Source organism: Rhea pennata, chromosome 3 (assembly GCF_028389875.1).
Source record: "Rhea pennata isolate bPtePen1 chromosome 3, bPtePen1.pri, whole genome shotgun sequence".
NCBI lineage: Eukaryota > Metazoa > Chordata > Aves > Rheiformes > Rheidae > Rhea > Rhea pennata.
Window position 1 is genome coordinate 14,674,977 of NC_084665.1, and position 17,161 is coordinate 14,692,137.

Consider the following 17,161-nt stretch of genomic DNA (forward strand, 5'->3'; position numbering starts at 1 on the left):
CCTGCAGTAGTGAGTTTGCACAGACAACCACCGTATTTTGTTGATGCTGTGAAAAGGACAAGCTATTACAGAAACTTTCAGGGTTGACTAGAAAGGGATGGAAGAGTATTTTTGAAAATAAGCTTAGGGAGATTGCTTCTGTTATGTGTACGGTACTTCCTGTTAGATAAGCCTTGCATAGAGATGGGCATCTTTACTCGGGCATGTTGTTACTGTGGTCATAGGCTGTTTCAAGGCCTTAGGAAAACAAACCCACTCTAGAAAAGTAAAAGCTTAGAACAAAACTCTAAAGTAGGATTTTCCTCGTGAAGAGCTAAGTTTTTCCAACTGTGATGAATACATTCAACGTAATAGATGGCACAGCTCAGTTATTAAACATGGGCTGAAAAGAGCAGCAAATTTAACAAACCAGTATCTTAATAAATAGCCTAGAATAAAAGCACTAGAACGAGACTGTCACTGCTAGTTAACACTACTAAATCAATTAGTTGGTAATCAACATTTGAAGTTTTGTAGATTCCTCTCGCTTACCAATGAAACGGAAATATGATGGAAGAAGAAATAAATCCTTAAACCATAAAGTACTTCAGATTTTTATTGTATAGCACATTTACTTGTCTTCTGGTTTATTGAAGCAGTATGTCAGACAACATTTGCCACAGTAGTGCCTGTCAAAGTGGCTAGCCATGAACACTCCTGCTCCGCACTCCTCAGAAGGGCACTCTCGGCGCAGACGACTGATTTTGCCATTCTCATCCACCTGTAAACAACAAAGAGGCAAAAATCTCATATTCACTCATCACCTTTTAGCATCCATGATTTTTCAGTATTTTCTTTGGCAAAGCATTACTTATAATTACGTCACAAGCTTCCCAAAGCAACTGTCAGTTTCTCTGCTATTTAAGAGAGAAAGACTATTTGCAAATACATGCCAGGCTATCTGAAGTCTAATTATGTGCCTAGAACACTGCTCTCAAACTCTGTGTTTTGTCCCTTTCTGTTACTGCATAGCACAAAATATGTGAAGTTCTTCAGCTTTACTGAAAGCTAAGCTCTTACCAAAATTCCCCTAGAAATAGTTCTGCTTACCTTGTAATACTTCAGCACAGCAAGCTTAACCTTCTTTCTCTTATGCTTGTTCTTCTTAGGAGTAGTGTAAGACTTCTTCTTTCTTTTCTTAGCACCACCACGAAGTCTCAACACAAGGTGAAGAGTTGATTCCTATTTGTAAAACATTATATAGACTTAGAATTCTTTCTCAGTCTGTGACTAGCATTTATGTAGGCTTGTTCTTTTATTTACACAATGTATTTAAGTAGCAGATTTAAAGCTCTAGCCATCTAAAAGGCTTTAAATTTTTTTTTCTTTGCTACTAAGTTTGCAAATGAACAAACTCCAGTGAACTGCATGCAACAGCATCCCAAACTCCCTAACAGTTCAAATATGAGAAATCTATTGCAACTACATTATTTTAACATAGGGAGGATGCAGTTTCATAATGCAACTAAGTCAATCTGTCACCTATTTATTGCCAAAAAAAAATAATGCTATCCTCCTTTTATATGGCATTGCTGCTCATCTGTTCTGACCCTGCAGTCAATCTGTGAGTAGTTTTCACATTGGTTCGCTAAATTAACTCACCACAGAGTGAACAGCGCCAGGAGACGCAATGGAAATGGAAGCCATTAAAGACATTAACTTTTGTCCTGAAACTATACCCTCAACTGCAGTGATTGATAGGTCTAGTCTTAGTATCACTATTTCCTAAGCGCTACCTACCTAAATAATGTAGTTCAATTTACCTGAAGCACTTCTTAGGCTCAACAGCTAGTTTGTACTACAATATTCTATTGAACCTTTTCTACTCACTTTTTGAATATTGTAGTCAGACAGTGTGCGTCCATCTTCTAACTGCTTACCAGCGAAAATCAGTCGCTGCTGATCAGGAGGAATTCCTAATAATTAAATAAATTAAGATTAAATAAGAAACAAAGTGAGCCAGGCAATCCTGTCTGCATAAGAAATACACCAGTCGAACTGAAAAAAATTATAAAAAAGAAAATGCATTTTGAACCTACCTTCCTTATCCTGGATCTTAGCCTTTACATTTTCTATTGTATCAGAAGACTCAACCTATTATAAAACAAAGGTAGTGTTAAAGATTAGAAAAAAGAAATACGTGTGGTTAATGTAAATCTTGACGTGGTGTAGGAAGTTGAGAGCAACCTGCACGCCACATCCTACCTCATTTGCTCACTGCAACGAGTAAATCGATGTCAAATCCTTATAGAGGGGAAAAAAAAAAAAAAAAAAAAAAAAAAAAAAAACCCAAACCCCGGAGACCATGTTTTCACAATCAAAACCGTGCTCGGCCTTTGAAATAGCCGGGAGGAGGACGAGACCCACGAGATATGTCGGCCTCGCCGGCCGTGCTGCCAAGGCCCCTCGAGCCCCGACAGCTGCTCCGACCTCCCCTCAGCAGCCCGGAGCACGCGAAGGCCTGCGCGCGGCGGCGGCACCCCAGGCTCACCTCGAGGGTGATGGTTTTCCCTGTGAGGGTTTTCACGAAGATCTGCATGGCGAGGGGCGGCGGACCCGGGCACCACACGCCGCAGCGGAGCGAGGCCTCACCAGCGACCTGCTCGCGGAATGGCGGCTCCTCGAAAGGGCGCCGCGCCGGCCCGCACGGGGTTTCCACCCTCGGCAGAGGAGGGGCTCCGCGCCGCGCCTACGGCTCCCGAAGCGCACCGCCGCCCCGGGCCGCGCTGAGGCCTGCTGGGAGGTGTAGTTCCCGCCCGCCGCCCCGGGGCCTCATGGGAGTCGTAGTCGGAAGCCGGGCGAGAGACTGAGGGGAACTACATTGCCCACAACGCACCGCGGCCGCCTCTTCCGCGCCCCGCACCGCCTCGCGCGGCCGCAGCCACTAACGGTCGCGGGCGGCGGTTGGAAATGGGCGTGTAGGGGTGGGACAGCGCTGTTAGCGCCACGCTGCCCCCCCCCCACGCAGACATTCGCGTCCCGTGTCTGCCTATGTCTGTACAAACATACGTTCGGGTAGATGCGTGGTTGTCTTCGCAGGGGTGCGTACGTGCTGTGCACCCTTCGCAGTGGCACTAAGGGCTAAAGCAGGGTGGATGAGGGCTGTTGCTTGAATACACGAGTACTAGCTTGTGCTGCTGTAACAATTTCAAATTTTATTCTAGGTTTTGATTTGGGGCACCTATCGAGCAAAAGAGGGAAGAGGTGTATGCTTCGTGTAAGTAAAGGAGGTCGTAGGCAGCTATGCCGAGCCGTGGCGCTGGAGGAGATAAGCGTTCCGTCTTGCCTCCGATTGTTTTTGAGAAAGACAAGAGATTTCTGGAGAACGTACGAAGATACATACTGACCGAAATCGAGAAAGTGGGTTGTACTGAGCAAGGGCCACCTGAGGAGTATTACATTATATACAGAAACGCATTTGACAAGGTAACAAGCATTTTCCAGGTAAATGAGCAGTGGGCAAGACTAACAAGGAATACTTTGGTGTTTACCCTTCTTCCCGGGAGGGGGTGTCAAACTCATCGTGGCCTGTTTGCATTGTTACAGGGGTCAAGACTTGGTGTGTCATAGATTCTCAACCATTTTTTATGTGTGTCCCCTGTGCATACTCCGGTCAAATAGAAGCCATAATAATGACTTCATACTAGCAGAAATTATATTATAGTAGGATTTGTGCTTGATAACCATCTGTGTTAATTTTATGGCAGTTTTGAAATGATAAAATGTTAAAAAGTTGTCCTAAAACAGGGGAAAACCTATTCCCATTTAACTCAAGATCATAACGTAAAAACTTTACTCTCTGGGCTAATATTAACTGCCTTCAGTTAGTGTGAAAGGTTGTTGGTGAAGCTTTTGAATGACTCCTGCACTTGCGTGCCTGATTCTCTCTGCCTTTTTCAGCCACAGAGATGAGAGATGCCAAGAAGGGAAGGAAAAAAAAATGTAGGGGACAGGGGGGAAATTCCTACACAGCTAATTTTCTGGGTAGTTAGGAATAAGGGCTACCAGCTGTGCTTTTAAATCCTGAGTTAGACTGATATTTTAAGCCATTAAAATGCACAGCCCTTGCTTCTTTGCTTTTCCACTCCTGTAAGTGTTAAGGACAGTTAGTGCCTATCTGGATAAAATATCTTCTGTTACATGAAAATGATGTTTGTAGCTGTCTAAATAAATAGTGATTGCTTTAGTTTTAATAACACTTATGGTTATTGAATCTGAAGGAAGTTTGGAGACTGTCTTTCAGCACGCAAAGCATTTCTGTATTTTCATCAATTTAAACAATATTATTTATTTGTTTTAGGGACCTCTTTTTTATTAGAGCAACACTATGAAGCTTGATCTAAGAAGTATTAATTTACTATAAATTTGTTGTGCTCATTAGAAAGTTCTAGAAAGTTTTTTTTTTTCTGTTAATTATCTCAGTATAAACATTGCATCCAAAAATACATTTACAGATAATAGAGTATGTTACTGCATACAAGAACATCCTTGTTGCAATCAAACAGGAATATGAGACATTTATTGTCACAATCAAGAATGGGCAAAGGAATGCATTTTTTCTTCATGGGAGGTTAAAAGTTTTGGCATCTGAACCCACAACTCTGTTATACTACAGGAAAAGAGCAATGGAGTTTGAAGACAAGTAAGTTATCTCTAATAATATTTAGAGCAAAACATTCTGTTTTACTTATGACATACAATAATTTAGTTGTTGATGATTTCTCACACTTATATTTTTCCAAATGGTTCTATTCTTATTTTTTTATATGGAAGCTCCCAGTGATTGTGTAAACCTTTGCTAAGGCTTTGCTTGTGAGTTAAACATGCAGATTCTCTCCACTTGTAAAAAAAATATAGCCATGAAGTGAACATTTGTTGCTAAAATGCATTGTATTAGGTTGAGAAATACAAAACAGAGAATATTTTCCTCAATTTACAGTCTTACATTTAAGAAGTATTGCTATATAGCTGTATTTATGGGATCGGCTTCTCAAAAGAGACAGTTACCTTGCCACATGCAGTTTCAAATAGAATAATGTAGCAATGTGGAAGACAGGCTGTACAGAGAACAGCATGTCAGCAAGCCCAGTTCAACAACATTTGGTCCTGGTGTTCTTGCAGTCTGTAAAAAGGGAGGGGAGGAAAAAAACCAAAAAAAAAAAAACCAAACTGTTTCCTTTTTCAGGATAAAGACTATTGAGAAGAATTCTGCAAAAATTCAAAATATGATACTGAGAATTCAAAACATAAGAAGGGTACCCTCTAAAAATTTTGAAACTCCGGGGAAAACAGTAAATTCTGCTAAGCCCATCCCAGGTAAATCTATTATTTTGTTAATCTTAAAGTAAGACTGGAAGGTGGCAAAAATGATGCCCATTTGAAATAGGACTCCAGGAGAGATTCAGAGAATTACATATCTCTAAGACTAAGATCCGAACGGGGCAAACTGAGAAAATTAGGAAGAAATACAGAATAAGCAGATAATGAGATAAATACAGCTTGTTTGTGAAGAATGAGTATGGCCTTTGTTAAGGGAAGTCCTGCTTTACACATCCATTAGAGTTCTTTCAAAGGGTAGGATTACATAAGTGATACAATCTTCCTGAATTTTCAGAAGACCTCAGAGAAAGTCTTTGAAGGAAATTAGGCAGCTGTAAGATAAGAGGGAAAGTCTTTGCCTGGATAAATAAATATTTAAAAGATAGGAAATGGAGAGTATGAGTAAGAGGTCAGTTTTCATAACAGAGGCAGGTGATCTATACTATTTAGCATGCCAATAAATGATTAGAGAAAGTACGTCATCTTTGCTGATGGTACTAAGGTATACAGGATGGCAAGGATGAGAGTAAAATGCGAAGAAATGCAGGAGAACTATGAGACTGAATGTTAGCTCAGCACTAAGAGCATTCAGAAAAGCAAATCAGATACAAGGAATTGTTAGGAAAGAAACAGAGGCCTAATGATATTCTCTCTCTCTTGCATCTTGCAACGGTCCAAAAGGGATATGGTAGGACTGTATCTCAAAAGAAAGACCTGGAAGAGACTCACAACAGAGCAGTCAGGAGTTTGTAAAAGGCATTTTCTTCTCACACAGGTCTCAGTATAGAAGAATCACTCAAACCGGATTCTCTTTCTAAACACCTTGCTCAGCTAGACAGAAAGATAATAGAATTGAAAAAAGAAAGTGAAATGAAATACGTCCCTGGGAAGAAAAAGATCAAGTTAGAACAAGAACTCCTGCACTTATTGGCCTTACGAGATACAGCTGAAGCAAAAAGAGAAAAGCTGAAGACCAGGTACAAGCACATATCTGTAATATATGTAATATATAACATTTTTACTTCAGATGTGTTCTCACACAGATAGCCTTTCGTTTTGTCTTGTGCATTAAACTGAGTACATGAATTAGTTTTTAATACAGATATTCATGATACTGTTAGGTGAATATTTCTTGATTGATGTAATGGTACTGATCACATACCTGTTTTCCTCTTTAATTATCCATAGGTATACTAAAATTTTGTTAGTTGCAAATGTTATTTCTGCCTGTGCAAAATCAGCCAAGACTATCACCCTGCAAGATCTCCTCTCTCAGATTATGTTTCCTCTTTAATTATCCATAGGTATACTAAAATTTTGTTAGTTGCAAATGTTATTTCTGCCTGTGCAAAATCAGCCAAGACTATCACCCTGCAAGATCTCCTCTCTCAGATTATGTTTCCTCTTTAATTATCCATAGGTATACTAAAATTTTGTTAGTTGCAAATGTTATTTCTGCCTGTGCAAAATCAGCCAAGACTATCACCCTGCAAGATCTCCTCTCTCAGATTATGGAAAATAAAAATGATGAAAGAGGTAAAATCATTAAAAATTGAGTGACAGTTTTATAAAGAATGGGAATATAAGACTAGAAAATCAGCTGTAGTGGACCAAAAGTTTTAGGATGGTGTCTTTTATTTCTGTGTCTGGCAACTTTGAGGGCACTGGTGGTAAAGCTGTCTGAAATGTTAACTGGTGCGGTGAAAGGAGCGTCCTAAATAAATGTTGTATTTGGAAGACTATTTGTTTCTTAAAAATACAATATCCTCTGTATAAATTATATGTCTTAATTATGTTTTCTTACATTTTTTAAAGCAATCTTAGCTCTGATTAGCTCTTTGAGATAATAATGTAGTTATCCTACCGTGTTTTATATTTCAGCTCTTGATGCCTGTAGTAAAATGGCTGAAGATTTGCTTGAATACTTTGAAAGGTAAAAAGAATATGGTTGTATAGTTCTCTGTATTAGCAGTTTACAACATTGCTGTTAATGTAGCATATTGAATGCAGTCATTCCAGGACACATCAGGCTTTTCTGCTTTTTCTATCCTTTTTGGTGTTTGCTGGAGTTGCAGCCTTGCACACTGCCAGTTGTTTATCCACTTAAAAGATGGAGCAAATATTGATCTCTGCACACTGTTCTACTCTGCACGTTGATCCAAACTCAGAGGCTCCTCTTTGGTCCTTTTTAAGTTACCAAAATGGAAAGAACTAGTTCTTGAGATGTTTCTAATTTGTTTGCTTCCTTGTGGTGTAAATGCTGACAAGGTAATTTTAAATACATTTCTATACCTATAGATGAAAACATACAACTTACGGGATTTTCAAAACTGTACAAATACATGATGCAAATTGCACGTTGGGTATTTTTAAAAATTCCAGGAACCTAGCTGATTATTTCTGGTGCCTAGCTCTTGTTGCTATACATAATCCTTTGGTACTGAAAATTCAGAGTACGATCATCAACTCATCTGGTATAGCCTACTACGTAACAGAATCACAGAATAGTTGAGGTTGGAAGGGACTTCTGGAGATCATTTAGTCCAACCCCCCTGTTCAAGCAGGGTCACCTAGAGCATGTTAGACAGGGTTGCATTCAGGCGGGCTTTGAGTATCTCCAGAGAAGGAGACTCCACAGCCTCTCTGGGTGACCTCTCCCAGTGCTCTGTCACCCTCACAGTAAAAAAGCTTTTCTTTATATTCAGGCGGAACTGCCTGTATTTCGGTTTGTGCCCATTGCCTCTTGTCCTGTTACTGGGCACCACTGAAAAGAGTCTGACCCCACGCTCTTGACACCCTCCCTTCAGATACTTATACACATTGATAAGATCTCCTCTAAGTCTTCTCCAGACTAAACAGGCCCAGCTCTCGAAGCTTTTCCTCATAAGAGAGGTGCTCCAGTCCCCTAATGATCTTTGTAGCTCTGTGCTGGACTCTCTTCAGTAGTTCCATGTCTCTCTTGTATTGGGGTTAGAATTGGGGCAGAATTGGACACAAAAGCCATTAAAAGGAAACAACTGTATCCTATTCTTGGCTATTGATGAATTATATTAGTGCCTCCCAAATCAGGGTTTTACAAGAAATGAAATGTAAGTTGGTTTTTGTTTCCAATTCTGAAACAAGTGGCTTTTTTTCTGCAGATTGATACTTAGAGTGAAATGGATCAGCCTGCTGAGAGAAAGTCTAAGATACTGGCCACTGGGTGACACAGGCCATAGCCAGGATGATGAATTTAGTGGCTGCTGTCACTGTTACTTGATTGTAGTTGGAACAAGTGGTTTCATTTGTCTTCTCTTAATTTAATTATATGAAGCAAGATTGTGCCCTTACTTTGTACTATATCATGTATGGAAGCATCTATTTTAATAATAGATTGACTGTCCTTTGAGAAAGTAGTGTCCTTTGTGCACGGCTAGTTCTTAAGGAATAAAGCCAACAAATTCTAGGCAGGCCCAGGACAAATTTTTGATGCCTTACTCAATTAACTCATATGGCCTTGAGTATTACAGTATGGATTGCCCTCTGTTTCACTTTCTTCTCCTCTCCTTTCCCCAAAGCATTTCTTTCAGCATTATCCTTTTTTTTTTTTTTTCTTCTAAATCCCTTCTGTGACCCTCTTTTTTTTTGGTAAGATTTCCCCACTGATAACTGTCTTCCAGTTCTTATTATGGACGCAGAAGAAAGTTAATCAGATGCATGGGGAAACAAAGTTGCTGCTTCTTACAAAGCTTTATAAACATTTTTATCACAGTGTTTTGCAGTATTTTTAGCGTTTGAGCTTCTTGACTAGATCACTATCCCAGCAGCCAATCTTTTTACATATATCATGTATTTATTTAGCGTTCCTATAACAGATCATGTTGCTTTTTTTTTTCCTCGTTCTAGGTTCAGTGAATTACTTTCAAGTGGTCAGTATCATGCTGCAGCAACTTCTGCAGCAAACACTTACAGAGGAATTCTCCTTAATGAAGAAACTCTGGAGAAACTTGAATGTGAGAATTTCTATTGAAAATATATAACTAGGTTGCTTATTAGAGAGGTTTATTTGGTATCAATTTAGTCATTTCAGTGGTTAGGAATTTGTTTTTTATCAAATGAGATTTTTTTGTGTGGGTTTGAGGTTTACACTTAACATTCTAGCTGAGGATAAGTAAAGCTATAGGGCTTTTCTCCTCCTTAGGGAATGTCCTTAACATTTGACAAAGAGGTGCAAAGCAGGGGATAGCTGACCCTCAACCATTGCTTTTGTTGCTGTTGGTAAGATATTGGGATAGGCAGTGGGTTAAGGGAAAGAATGGAATATAAACAGTAGTGTACAACTTTCAGAACAAATTTGGCTGACAAAAGTATGACCAGCTGTTAGACTTCCTTATATTAAATTCAGAGCCTTTTCAATCATTTTGAGTTTCAGGTTTGCAGAAGTATAAATGCCCATTACCTTCTCTGTTTAGTGCAGATCAGATGTGATCAGTATAAAGCTGTTCCCGCAGTAGTTTTAAAACATTTTATTTCTACTGATAAATTATGTGCCATATACAAGGACAAAAGTGCACTCACTGTTTTGCAATTCCATTCCTTACTGTTCTGTGTTTTAACGTAGCCTCTTGAGACAGGCTAGCTTCTTGAGTCATAAAGCAGTATTAGCTTCATTAAAATTAGTTTCTGAAATCTTTCAATTTCAGATTTTTAAAGAGTAATCACAAAATTTATATACTCCAGATAAGCGTGATGTCATCTTTTATAGTTTAGGCCTCCTGTCAGTGTTTTGATTTGCATTTAGAAACGTAAAATTCAGTGATGACAGAGGCAGAAGCAGCTGAATATTTTGTTTTTCCTCTGGAATGAGCCATAGGGGCATTGCTAAACTTTTCAAGTTCAGTATTTTTTTTTCCTGTGCGTGTCTTACTGGCATGTGTTCAAGGTCAAAGGCAATAACTGAGAGAACTGTGATAAGCTAATATTTGAGATCTGACTTACAAATCAGATTATGAATCTATGACAAGTTGTGATCTAGCAAAAATACACTTATGTGTTTAGTGTCAAGTACCTGAGTCTTGCTGATTTCAGTGGCATCATGTCTGTAAAATACGCTACTATAACCCTCAAAATAAGCAAGCACATTACATTTTTGTAGGATTTGAACATTACATTGTAAATGCTTTGGATCACAGCCTATATCTCTGTAGAATGGGATGTGACCCTAATTTGTACTATTGTAGTAGAAATAATAAGCAGTTTACAGAGAGCTTTTTGTCACCTTAATAGAAGATGTTTTATTTCCAAAGAGATAGGTAGGCCTTCCCAACATAATTCTCTACATTCTCACTAGAAAAATGGTTTAAAGTTGCACACATCTCTATGAGATTTCCCCATTAACTGTCAATGGTAAAGGATTGTCATGAACCCTCTGCCTTCAGTTTTGAGCAACCTTAATTTGGAGTGATTAACATAGTACCTTAAATGACTCAGCCTCACAACAGATGTAGTAAGAAAGTTTTCAAATGTTTTAATGGGTATTTGTAAACAAAGACAAAAACTTAAGAAGTCTTAAATGGTGACTTTTTTGAGTGTTCAGCCAATGACCTTTTTCTTTATCTCTTTAGTTATTGGTTGTCTTCAAGGAAGAAATATCCTTCTAATGAAGTATTTTGAGACTCTCATAAACTCAAGTACTACGACTGGATTGCCTCAAAATTCAGCCATAACTCTGGATGCAGTCAAATGTGCATTGTCTGAAAAACATTTGAATATTGTAATGCACTGGGTTACACAGGAAAGGTAGGTGTTTTTTCTGCACTGAGATAAACATGAGGGTTATGCCATCCACATTTCCTCCTCAAGTCATGAGGCTTTGCCTTTTTTTCATTTCCTTTGCATTTTATCTGAGGGATTTTAATTTAGACAAATATATTAATGGATTTCTCTTTTGATTCAGTTATTAAATCCAGTATTAAATCTTAAATTCACTATGAGCATAGACCAAATGAGCAATACCAACAACTGCCTCTGCAGAATATGGTTTGTGTTGGTTGCTATCGGCCTTTGTTACAGCATTGCAGATTCCAGTTTTGTTCAAGCTTATTTTCTCTTGTGTTGTAGTTAAAAACCATACAAAAATAAAATTTTCACACCCTTCTGTGGATGAAAAAATTGTAATTAGTGGAAGACTAATTTCTTCCATTTTTATTGTTGCTGTCAGTGCCAGATTCACATTTTTGAACACGATTGCACTGAAAACATCTTTATATATGTCATTTACACAAATAGGATACAGTCATATTTGAATTTTTAGAACTGAGTCTGTCTCTACAGTATCGTTTTTGAAGGACCTATCAGAGATACATTTTCCTAATGCAGTGTAGATTTGTCTGAAGTGATGAAAATCTCACCAGAACAATCTGGCATTGGATTAGCTGTAGTTGTTGCCCCTTTGCTGAAAACCATCTGAAAAGAGCAGCAATATTCTTAAAGGTTATGTCATATTTTGGGTATGAATTCAGATTATAAAGCATCTTGTGTCAGGATCTAAATATCACCTTTGTTGCAGTCCTAACCCATAACTTGTCCTACTCATGTGAAAGAACCATTACAACATGTTCTCTCAGCGTGCTGAAATCATCGTCACTCTTAAAGCAATTAGACCTAGCTAGTTACATCATCACACTTAAACATATTATTAAATGCATTGTTAGTAAGCAGCAGCTTAGTTCCTTGAATATCCTATGTCCAGCAAAACTGAAAGGCTACGATTGTTCCTCCTGACTGCAGTGGACTGGCACTGAGGTTCGCACTGGAAGAAATGTTGCATCGGAGCCTACTGCATTCACTGCTGTTAGAGCTCTCTGCTGCAGTTGAGACATCAAGGAAGGGACTACTTCCTCAAAAATAGTGTTAGGGCTGTAAGAGGGACAGAAGTGCTGAAGAGCTGAAGGGGTATAGTCTAATATTTGTACAAGCAAATATACGCCCATATGCTGAATTCACCTGTGTGTGAGCTCATTCTGAAATATTCAAAAGTTATGAAGCATATTGGTAATACTGGTTTATTTTATTACCTTGTCTTCTTCAGGCTGATGTTTTCTGAGGCATTAGGAGATGTGATTTATGACTATGGGAAAGTGGAACCAAGCGACTTGTCAAAATGCCTGGCTTTGGCTCAGATTGTATATGATCGGTCTGGTGTACACAAAAAAGTTGCTCTGTGCCTATATGAGCAGGGCCAAATTTATACAGCAGTGAATTATATTCGGAAACTCAAGCATTTTTCTTTAGGTGAGTAATAAGGCACTCATAATGTCATTCATGATTGTTCCACCATGTATTTATTTCAAGCTTAAGAGTGACATTTTGAACCTCACTTGTATAGAAGGCATTTGAAGTAAATACAGGAATCCAGCCTTCTTGTTACTAAGTTTTGCAAGACCCCAAGTGCTCTGTTAAAATGTCATGCTCCATTAAAACGTCCCTGTGTTTTTTCATAACGTCAATACATGTATGCTTTTAAGAATGGAAGCTGCATAACACATGTGAAATAAGGAATTTCTTCTGATAGATGTACTTGTAAATACCCACAATTTGCCAAGAATGCCAGAAGGAGAAGGTGGCTTGTAGGAATTTTAAGAGCAGTTCTGCAGTTATCAAAGCAAAGGTTAATTTGGCCCCCTCTAATGCGATCATGAATTCATTAATCAAATTGTTACTGAAAGGGGGAAAAAGAGACATTTCAGTGTGTCAAATGAGCTCTTCAGGATGTTATATTGGTACAAAGCCTGCAGATACTGATAGCATTACATTAATCTTACCTAAGTGCAAATGACAAGGTGAAGAGATTGTAGAAATGGATATCAAGAAAGATGACAGTAAAGCAGATTGTAACATTAGAACCCTGCTAGGAATTTTTCACCTTTTGCTTTCCAAATGATCTCTCAACCAAATAACATAAAAATTGACAAATAGCATTTGATATGAAAGTAATCCATTTTTTTTTGTGATGCAACTTATGTCTCTGAAATACGATAAAATAGATATTTCTTTTGACATCAGTATATTACATTTTTGGTTTTGTTCTCCAGAAAAATTTAAGGTTTACCACATTTGTCATAACTGAACTGTAGCAAGCCTGCAATTTCAAGATTGTTTAAAAGATTAAGGAATAACACTTATTTCCAAGGTTTCCGCCTCCTGAGTTCTCTCCCTCTTGTGGTAAAGCATTAATTCATGAACTTTGTCAGAATATAAGTTTAGTTATTGTTTGCAGTACTCCTAGAAAGGGGCAATCCTTTGAAGAAGGAACTTGTTCCTTCATTGCTCTGGGATGTGCTTTCTTTGTGTAAGCAGACTAACTGCAAAAAAAAGCCTTTTGTTTGTTTGTTTTTTGTGGATTGTTTGCAGTTTATTTCCATATCAGGAAATATGTGCCTGTATTTGTTTCTATGTTCTGTTCTACTTAGCTGCCTTCTCACTGTATCTTTATTTTGTTTATATATATTCTTGCTTAGACTACTGTTCAGTTAAGTTATAGTTTTCTATTCTTTTATTTCCTGACTCTCTCAAATAACTTCAATGAAGGTTTTTTTGGTATTTAGTTCTTTGCTGATGTTTCATAGTTTCCTTATTTTATGAGATTTCTAAAATAATTTTTTTCTCAAAAAAAAAGATGTAGATTTTGATCTCACACTAGCTTTTTCATTGTGTTTTGGGAGAGCAGAGTACAAACTATTTTGTTCATTTATGGTGAAGAAGGAGAGAGGTGACTATATGGAAACAGCTAATAATCTTGGTATCTGATTTTTTAGATGATTACCTATTTCTACTGGAAAACTGTCCTGCTACTGAATTAATCTCTTGTCTCAGCCAAGAGTGGTTTAGAAACCCACCACTTTCATCCATGGGGTCTACGGTACTATCTCTTATTTCAACTGATCACAAAAAGCATGGCTTTCAGCTGTTGGAGGAGATGAGCAAGAAAAGTAAGTATAGCAAAATGTTAATTACAAACTTTTATTGTGAAGTTTTAAAAATATCAAATTTTAAAAATTCCCATTCCAGCTGGGAAATAATAAAACATCTTTGTATCAAGTGACAAAAAATAAATAAGGAGAGTTGATAGTCATTTGTTATGGTAGAAATTTTAATTCAGATCCTAGTTCAGCCTATAAATTACTTTGGATGTGTTGCACCTGGTTTATAAGGGAATCTGGATAAAAGCTTTTCCTTTACAGTGAGTCAAGTCTTGCATTCTCACATCTTTTTGGAGTTCCCTCAGAGATGAAGATTACTTACTGCAAATTTTAGGGTCTTCCTGCTTGTTCTTGCCCACACAGATTCAGTCTACTGTTGCATAGAACACTCCTTGGGGCAACACTGCTGCCAGAATAACTGTGCAGGCAATTTGCTTGCTTCTAGTAGAGCCTCTATAAACTGATTCTTGGCCAACCTGCAACTTCAGCACATATTGGTTAGGCAAAAAAAAATAACCAAAGTTCTATTTTGTTGTAAGAGTTGTAAGTCCCCAGAGGAACTCATGCTGCCACATGCAGAAACAGAAGCTCTCTATGCAACGTGAACTCAAACTAAAGGCAGACAGCTGCAACAAACTATGTGGGCACCAAGTCCTGAAACTACTCTGCGGACAGACTAATACATATCTGCCTGGATGTATTTTTAGATTTAAGCATTTTATTGGCTAATAGTTCTGAAAATTAGGTTTTCTTTATCCAGTGATACTTACTTGCATCTACTGTGTTTATTATGTTTTACTTCAGTAAGACAATTAAATGCCTTTAACTTTGTGTCCGCTGCTCACCTGTCATTCTATTGCTCTTACGATTTTCAGAAGAGATTTTGAGTACAATCGGAGGTTTTGGCCTTTAATCTTTTTAATTAAAAGAAACATTATTTTTCTTAGAAGTCTTTTATTTGATCTTTTTTTCTCTCAGTCTTTAATCTTAGGATTTAGAGTCTAGCTAGAAAAAGTGATTTGTATACTGTGCTTCATATGAACAGTAAGACACTGATCAAACCGAAAGCTTGATCTTTTTATGTTCTTTTTTCTTTCTCAGATACATTGGAACAGATGATTCTAAATGATACGGTCTGTACGGTACAAGGCTGGAAGAAGATAGCAGATACATGTGCAGAAAATAAACATGAAAAATTATCTCAGGAAATCCTCTCAGTTATCACCTCACAGGATGGAGTGTTTGAAAGTTCACCACATGAAGATGAAAAAGATGCAATGTTAATGGAGCATGTTTTCTGATAGCTCTGTAACAACAGAGGGAGCTCTTAAAGCAGTCAAGTGAAGAATCCTTTTAGCTCTTTCTATGAACCGTAGTAGACAGTAATGTCTGAGGGAAAAATACTGAGAATAATTTTACGATCAAATACTAGTTATTTGTTCCTTTTAACATGTCTTTGTGTGAATGTGTGTGTGTTTGTATTTTGTTTAACTGGAAGTGTATTCTCAGTGTAGAAGAAAATTGCCATAAGGAAGTCTGGAATGGTATGCTATGGTAATATTGCCATCTGCTTTCTCTTACCTATCCAGTTCTCCACTTCTGTGCATCATGTCTGTCCTTTAGTACAGTGCTGGAGGGACACCACACTAGTTCTGAACCTTGTGCAGTAAGGGAAATTACTCTGAGAGGATTATGGTACTGAGGGAGCTTTGTGGCAGTGTGTTGCACAATGTAACCATACCCTGATGCCTGAACTTCCTTCCCCTCCCCACCCCAATAGGCCAGAAGGGTCAAGCACCATCACCAGAGTCATATTACAAGTTCAGTTACAATAATTAACAAATTCTGTCAGAAATGTAACAAATGCCTGCTTAAATTTAGGCATGAGTTATATGCATCCAACTGGTACTGATTGCTGTGAAATTGTATGATCTGAGAGCCATTATTACACAGTGAGAGTCAGTACTGGAAGCTTACTTCGCTTATATTGCTCACTAAGAGATAGGTAATTCAGTTTCAGAAAAATGAAGATGTCCAACTGCAGTCTTTGCCAGCAAATTCACTGGATATGCACTGGTAGAGAATTTATTTATTTATTTATTTTTTTAAAAAACTTTCAGCCCTCAATAACATAAAGGGGAAGAACTCTGAATATTGTCTGCTGTTGTCAGTGTGGTACATGTTTGCAAAAACAGATATTTATATAATTCTGATCACTACAACTACTCCTATTTTGTTTCAGTCTTAATATTTTTTAGCATTTTTAAAAAGCTGCTGGGCTGCATTTATTATACTGATAAATCTGCAGAACTCTGCAGGTTTTATGATAGAATTTTCTTTAAAAGAGAAGAATTCAAATTCTGCAGGTACTGGAAGAATTGCATGCCGATGAGGAACAGAAAAAGGTATCTAGTTTTCATTCTCAACATAAGGATTAAATTTATGGGGCATATTTTCTATAAATTAAATATATAAATATGTATATATTTCCTGAAATAAATTAGTGTTAATTATTTTTTTTCCAGTAAAACCTATCATTTAGTAGTGTGTTTCCAAATGCTTACAAATTATCCTTGCTCTGAGGAATTTTTGAAAGTCTGATTAGAAATGCACTCTTTGTAATGAAGATTCAAACTTTTTATGTTGAATATGATTCAAATCTGCCAAAGACTGATGGATTTAGCAGGGCTTTACGTGTTTATGTTTAGAAAAAGGAAAATTCTGTGGCCCTGGGAAGTAGTGTCTTGTCAGGATGCCTTTGCATCCTTGAAGGGGTTGGTGTGGTGGGTTTTCTTTGTTTTCTTGTTTGTTTGTTTTTAAAGCCAAAGCAGTGTATTTTATAC

At 37.7% G+C, this 17,161-nt stretch overlaps 2 protein-coding genes across 2 annotated transcripts; one reads left to right on the top strand and one right to left on the bottom strand.

Annotated features, from left to right (window-relative positions):
* Window positions 1–577: 577 nt before the first annotated feature.
* RPS27A (ribosomal protein S27a) lies at window positions 578–2,683 on the bottom strand. Its single transcript, XM_062571666.1, has 5 exons — window positions 2,531–2,683; window positions 2,079–2,133; window positions 1,870–1,955; window positions 1,090–1,221; window positions 578–760 (listed from the first exon to the last, which is right to left on the bottom strand). Exons 1-5 carry the CDS (start codon window positions 2,576–2,578, stop codon window positions 611–613), a joined length of 471 nt encoding a protein of 156 aa, XP_062427650.1. The 5' UTR covers window positions 2,579–2,683; the 3' UTR covers window positions 578–610.
* Window positions 2,684–3,017: 334 nt separating this feature from the next.
* On the top strand, window positions 3,018–15,744 carry CLHC1 (clathrin heavy chain linker domain containing 1). Its single transcript, XM_062571290.1, has 13 exons — window positions 3,018–3,080; window positions 3,204–3,465; window positions 4,494–4,681; window positions 5,225–5,355; window positions 6,134–6,360; window positions 6,461–6,546; window positions 6,683–6,894; window positions 7,240–7,291; window positions 9,244–9,350; window positions 10,962–11,136; window positions 12,428–12,630; window positions 14,154–14,327; window positions 15,420–15,744. Exons 2-13 carry the CDS (start codon window positions 3,283–3,285, stop codon window positions 15,617–15,619), a joined length of 1,938 nt encoding a protein of 645 aa, XP_062427274.1. The 5' UTR covers window positions 3,018–3,080; window positions 3,204–3,282; the 3' UTR covers window positions 15,620–15,744.
* Window positions 15,745–17,161: the final 1,417 nt, after the last annotated feature.

Bases quoted from the DNA above. Each gene is read 5' to 3' on its own strand.
- RPS27A (XM_062571666.1), bottom strand. From the start codon at position 2,578: ATGCAGATCTTCGTGAAAACCCTCACAGGGAAAACCATCACCCTCGAG. The intron at 1,956-2,078 runs GTAGGTTCAAAA...TTTAATTATTAG, and splicing joins TAAGATCCAGGATAAGGAAG to GAATTCCTCCTGATCAGCAG. The intron at 1,222-1,869 runs GTGAGTAGAAAA...TTTTACAAATAG, and splicing joins CTGACTACAATATTCAAAAA to GAATCAACTCTTCACCTTGT.
- CLHC1 (XM_062571290.1), top strand. From the start codon at position 3,283: ATGCCGAGCCGTGGCGCTGGAGGAGATAAGCGTTCCGTCTTGCCTCCG. The intron at 5,356-6,133 runs GTAAATCTATTA...CTTCTCACACAG, and splicing joins TTCTGCTAAGCCCATCCCAG to GTCTCAGTATAGAAGAATCA. The intron at 9,351-10,961 runs GTGAGAATTTCT...TTATCTCTTTAG, and splicing joins AACTCTGGAGAAACTTGAAT to TTATTGGTTGTCTTCAAGGA.